The 5,826-nt window shown below is 49.9% G+C and overlaps 1 protein-coding gene across 2 annotated transcripts in view; it reads right to left on the bottom strand.

The window, feature by feature from the left end:
* Window positions 1-3,406: 3,406 nt before the first annotated feature.
* The window catches only part of LOC101640295 (kallikrein-6), a 15,653-nt gene continuing 13,233 nt past the window's right edge, over window positions 3,407-5,826 (bottom strand). For both annotated transcript variants that reach the window (XM_045292774.1, XM_004710697.2), the window contains one exon: window positions 3,407-3,972. In XM_045292774.1, coding sequence (XP_045148709.1) covers window positions 3,793-3,972 — 180 coding nt within the window. In that variant the 3' untranslated portion in view covers window positions 3,407-3,792. The remainder of the gene's footprint in view (window positions 3,973-5,826) is intronic.

Below are 5,826 nucleotides of genomic sequence, written 5' to 3'. Positions count from 1 at the left end.
TCTCCTATCATCCCAGCCTGGTGCAGCGCATCCTGGGTGCTGCCCTCTAGTGGACACCGGAAACCGGGCGGCCGGGGGCGGAAGTGGGATAAGAGGATTGAAATGCAGGCGTTGAAGCAAAATGTATATAAATAGGTGAATGTCAACGTCATGATCTGCTCTCTAAACCTTCACTGCCTTGGGAAATACTGTGGCCTCCCCGGAGGAAAGGTGAGCTCATTGAAAACCTTTAGAACTTCCAGGCGCCCTTTCTTGATTTTGCGTCTGGCCTGAACGTCTGTCGCCCAAAGCTATTATTGCTAGGTGTTGTCATGGCAGTTCCAACCCACAGCAACACCGCGTGTGACAGACGAGAACTATATGAAGTTTTGGTAGGTTTTGTCCCTCCCATGCCCCCTAGAGGAGGTTGAAAGGAAATCAGGCAACCATTAGATACCTGTGAAAAAAAACCCCAAACTGAACATGCTCCTATTTAAGCCCCTGAAACAGGTGGGAGGTACAACTGGGCGGGACAAACTAAGTCCAGGTTCATGACATCATCCAGGTGGACCTTACTCAGCCAATGGAGTCAACTAATACCATCAACCAAGCCTTCCCCCAGCCAGGGGTTGGGCGAGAATAGCAGGGAGCACACTCTGGGATGTCTCTTACTCTGCTCCTCGTCAGAAGTAGGTAGAGGGGGAGAGTCTCCCTCCCTTGCATGGGCACATATGTGCCCACTTAGGGTTTACGTGGGTCCCACAGCCTCTGGGCCCATGTGCTCTCAGCCTCTGGGGTTTTTGGCCAAGGCTTCCTGGGATTAATCCCTCCCCACAAGATCCACACGCATGGGTGCTCTTTTCCATGTGGTTGTTTGTGCCCAATTGTGCACCCCTTTGAGACGGCAACACCTGAAACTTGTCCTGTCCTTTATAAAAACCCACTTGGGTTGCAAAACAGTCTTTGGTGTGAATTCTTTCATCGGGTGAAGCCAAGAACCTAGATATTGTTAACTCCAGAAACCTCACACTCTGTCTGAGGTTTCACGATAGCGTCTGGAGGGGTGTTTGGCCAATCCATCAGATCAGAATTGGGGAGGACAGAGGTGGCGACTCCCTTCTATTTGCATGTCTTGGTCTTCCTTATGTGGACCCTTAGCCTATGTGTACGTTCTGCCTTCTTCCTTTGTCTATCTTTCCTGTAAGTAGCCTGCTCCTCCCTGCCTTCCCGGATTACCAAGGAGATTGCTCAGGGCTCCTGTCCTTTCCTGTTTCCTTGAACTTCACGTTGGCAGCTTGGAGGTCAGAAAGTGAATGTGAGGGCATTTGGACTACTTTTAAGATTTAGGAGAAAACTCAGGCTCTGTCAAGGGCGCCTTTGCTTTTAGTCACTAACTCAACTATCACTTCAACCTTCTCCCCAGTGCCCTGGCCCCTATTTTCTACCCTTTGGTCCATCTTCAATAGAACCCTAACTCAACAGACCTTCCATGGCTCCCTACGACTTTCGGGAGAAAGTTCCAGCCTCACTAACTAGCCTTCAAGGTCTGTGGTAGTTGGGTGATATTATGTCAACTAGACAGTCCTGGGTGATCAAGTTACCTCTCCTGGACGTCAGAAGCCTTTGCTATAAGAGTGAGGGACTCTGGGAAATGCTCTCTCTCTGCCACGTCACCTTTCTCCTTGATGAGACTTCATTAGGATCCCGTGCCTGCCTCGAGAGGTGGCCTCTGACCCTGAGAGATGCTGTTGCCTTACCATGTCCCCACCAACCATGGATCCACGCGATTCTGCACCCACCGGCTTGTGATCTTCCTGCATCCTGCCTCACCCTTCTGCACCACTGGCATGTGTCTACGTGTGTCCACCTGAGTCTGAAGAGGGTACTTATGGACTTGCATTGGACTCATGGACTGTGGTCAGACTGGACTGGGGGGGCCTTCTTGATACACAAAGACTTCTGGATAGAAAGCTCTCTCTTATACATAGATGAGTGTCACTGGGCTTGTTTTTCTAGACAACCCGGCCTCACACAAGGTCCTTGGGGATCTGACCCTTGTCATCTTCTTCCATCTTATCCTGCCTCCCTCTCACCCACACATCGTGATCTCCTAGCCTTCTCACCTCCCGATTCTGTTGGAAAGACCTAATGCTTGAGGGAGAGTACAAAGTAAGGGAGTCAAGGATGGGTCTTCCCAGAAACCAAATCAACATCCTTCTAGGTCATTCTGACTCACAGGGGCCCTAGAAGACAGAGTAGCCCATCAGGCTTCTCAGGCTATAAATCTCCTCTTTCTCCTCCAGAATGGTGGGTTCAAACCCTGGGTCTTTCAGTTAGCAGCCCAATGCTTAGCTCGTTCTTTTCTTTCTTCTTCTTTTTTTGCTTGAATCATTTCACCATTCTCAAACTCCAAGAAACTCACTGCCATCTAATTGATACCAACTTCCAGTGACCCTACAGGACAGGGTAGAACTGCCCCGTGAATTTCTGAGACTAGAACTCTTTGTGGGAGTAGAAAGCCTCCTCTTTCTCCCGTGAAGCAGTTGGTGGTTTCCATTTCCAAAGACTGTCCTTAAGGTTAGCAGCCCAGCGTGTAACCACTACACCCCCAGGGCTCCTGCTTCACCAGTAGGAAGTCATGTATCTCCCTGGGTGAAAAGTCCCAGCAGGTTGTAAAGGAGAAACTAACATCTGGGTGTCAGAGAGGCGGAAGTGAGGTCTCTGTGTTTCACACGTTGGGCACCTTGATGCTTTCCTGTGGGGTACCAGCCTCCACAATCAAATGGGTGCAAGGATGGGAAGACCCATCCTTGACTCCCTTACTTTGTAATTGAAGGATAAAACTCAAGAGGCATCAGACAAGATAAAGCATGAAATTGCTCACCTCCCGGATGGACATGATCTCAGCAGCCAGGTCTGTGCAGAGAGCGAGGATATATTTCCAATCACAGCTTATATATATTTAGAGGACATGTAAGCCCCCCTGATTACAAATAACCATATACATAACAGGAAGGGGCTGTGCAATAGGCATACGCATGAGAGGAAGGGGATGAGCCAGGGGTGTATATGCAATAGGAAGGGGGGGAACTAGGGGTACTCATGTGACAAGATGAGAGGACCCTAGATTCAAGATGGCAGCCTCACCTTGGGCCTTCTTGAGTTGGCTCGACCTTGTCTCTGGGCTCTCCTTCAGGGGAACAATCCACTATCCTTATCAGCAGGGAATGGGCCCTACAAGCATGGAACAGACAATAGTGTCTTATTGCTCCAGATGGCTGATACCCTCAGGGACATGACCTCTAAGCAGCTGACTTCCAAGGGTACAGTCATTTAGCATGAGTCATATAACATGGGGCGGAGGGTGGGGGCAACCTGGGGAAAATGTTTGTTTCCCACACTTTCCAGAGACACTCACCCCCCCACGAGTTGTCATATATCTTTATTTCATAGGTAAGAGCATCTACACCATGAAGGACGTCATCACAAGGACACACAGGTAAGTGGAGGAACTGGAATGCCATTTGAGGTTCGTCTAGGCTTGTAACTAACTACTCCGTGGTAGGAAGAAATTAAGGCCATGGAATGTGCAGGGCAAAGGACTTTCCCTGAATCCTCTGAGAGGTGGGTGTCTTATCTTTCCTGGGATCCTGGTGATGCAAGCCTGGCACTGGGGTAAAATTGGGGAGAATGCCTGTTCTCTTGTCACCACCTTCCTTAAGATCAAGGATTAAATACGGGTGGGGGTGGGGGGTAGAAAAGGCAAGAACTTGTTGGGAGATCATCTGGAACCAGCCAGTGAGGTGGGAGGTGTCAACCTTTGAATGTTTCCTGGCAGCGTCTCCTGCCCTTGATGATGTTTTGGATCCAATTGAAATATCGGCAGATGTTGGTGTAGACTCCTGGCTTCTCTTTTGACCCACAGGGGATGTTGCCCCAGGAAATAAGGCCTCGGAGACGGTCTCCACACACCAGGGGACCCCCGGAGTCACCCTGTGAAGAAGAGGGAGAGAATCAGATGTAGACATGCAGAGACAGAGAGAAAGACAGGAGGAGAGAGATACAGACAGATGGATACGTGGATTGACAATCTGGCTACATGACAGATGATTGATAGAAATAATAGATGATGTAGATAGCAGGTAGATAGATGATAGATTTTGGATGATAGAAAGATAGCCAATTATAAACAGATGATATATGAATAGATAGGTCTTCGAGACATAGATGATAGGTGGTAGATGGTAGGTAGCTAGATGGAGAGATAGAAAGATCCCAGAGATGGAGGAGACACTAGGACACAGAGAGGCAGGTGGTGAGAAACAAGGTCACAGACCTGGAGGAGCCACATGGAGCAGTAGAGAGCCAGGAAGGCCAAGATCTGGCGAAGCACAGAGCTCACTAGGAAAGAAGTGGAGCAAAGGTTAGGGGCGGAGATTGAAAGTCTGGGAAAGACGCAAAGGTGCCCAGAGGGGGTGGGGAGGAGAGCCAGAGAGGATGGAAGAAAGGGAAAGACTGAGAGAAAATGGTGAACTGAGAGGAATAAAGAGAGAGGGGGAGGGAGAAGGAACTGGGGAGAGAGGGAGCTAGAAAGAAGGGAAGGAGAGAGAAAGAATGAGAGCGAACAGATCTAAAGATGCTGTCAAAATAGCCCAAGACCCTGAAGAAAGCAGAGTCGGGAAGGTACTGGGAGAGACAGAACACAGGAGACAGGAGGCAAGAAAGGGCCAGAGAGGGGAAGAAGATGCATCCTCTTCAGGGTACCTCGCCCCCTCTCATCCTCAGATCAGAGTCAGAAAGGGTGCTTGTGGGTCTGTTTCTCCTCATGCCTTGAAAGGCGTGGGAACGGATTTAGGTATAAGAGGAGAGACTCAGGTAGTGAACTCTGATGGAGGACACCCAGGCAGAAAACTATCAAGGGCTGTGGAGCCCTTTCTCTCTCCAATGGAGGTCCTCCTCCTCCTCCTCCTCCCCCAAGTGCCGCTGTTTTTAAGCAGGACTCGCGAAAGAGAGCCCTGGGTTAGCACTGGCTACTAACCCAAAAGGTTGGGTCCTCCCAGAAGACAATCGTGACCCTCTCCATCTGAATAGCCATCGAGCGTCATTCTACTGTGACGCCCCCAGAGGGGCCCTAAGTCAGAATGGACTCCGTTGGTTTAGGGAGGGCAACCCCCTCAGTCGACCAGTCATCAGCCACCTTATTGTGTCTCTGGTTTTTTGTCTCTCCTCCTCGCTCCTTGTCTCTGGTGGCTCTGTGCTCTCCTCTTTGCCTGTCACCGGTTGTGTCCCTCCCTGTCCCTGAAGTCTCTCTCTGGGTTGTGATCCTTTTCTTGCCTCTGGATTTAGCCCCCATTGACTCTCCCTTCCTATTGGTTCTTGATTCCATAATCCAGCCCCCTTACTGATCCTTGACTCACTGGCCCCTCCTTCTTCTATCAACTCATCTTCCTATTGGCTCTTTATACAATAGTCCTTTGGGGTTTCTCTCTCTCTCTCTCTCTCTCTCTCTCTCTCTCTCCTTCCCTCCCTTCCTCCCTCCCCTCTTCATGTCTCTGGCTGTATTTTCATGTTTCTGCCCTTGAAAGTTGGTGGTTCATAAAAAAATTAGAAAGAAAGAAAGTTGGTGGTTCAAACCCACCTGCTGCACAGAGGGAGAAAGATGAGGCCATTTGCTCTGGTAAAGAGTTACAAACCCTCCAAAGCCCTCTGTAGGGGCCACTAGGGGCTGGAATCGAATGGCTGGCAGTGGGTTTGGTATGGTCCTCGGCTGAGTGTAATGGTTTAAACGGCGGTCTCCCAAAAGACACACCCGCGCGGCACCTATCCACGCAACTTTATTGGTCTTGT

The sequence above is a fragment of the Echinops telfairi genome, unplaced genomic scaffold, assembly GCF_000313985.2.
Source record: "Echinops telfairi isolate 266 unplaced genomic scaffold, ASM31398v2 ScPeMD7_655;HRSCAF=1070, whole genome shotgun sequence".
Lineage (NCBI taxonomy): Eukaryota > Metazoa > Chordata > Mammalia > Afrosoricida > Tenrecidae > Echinops > Echinops telfairi.
This window is presented reverse-complemented; position numbering and strand designations above follow the sequence as displayed.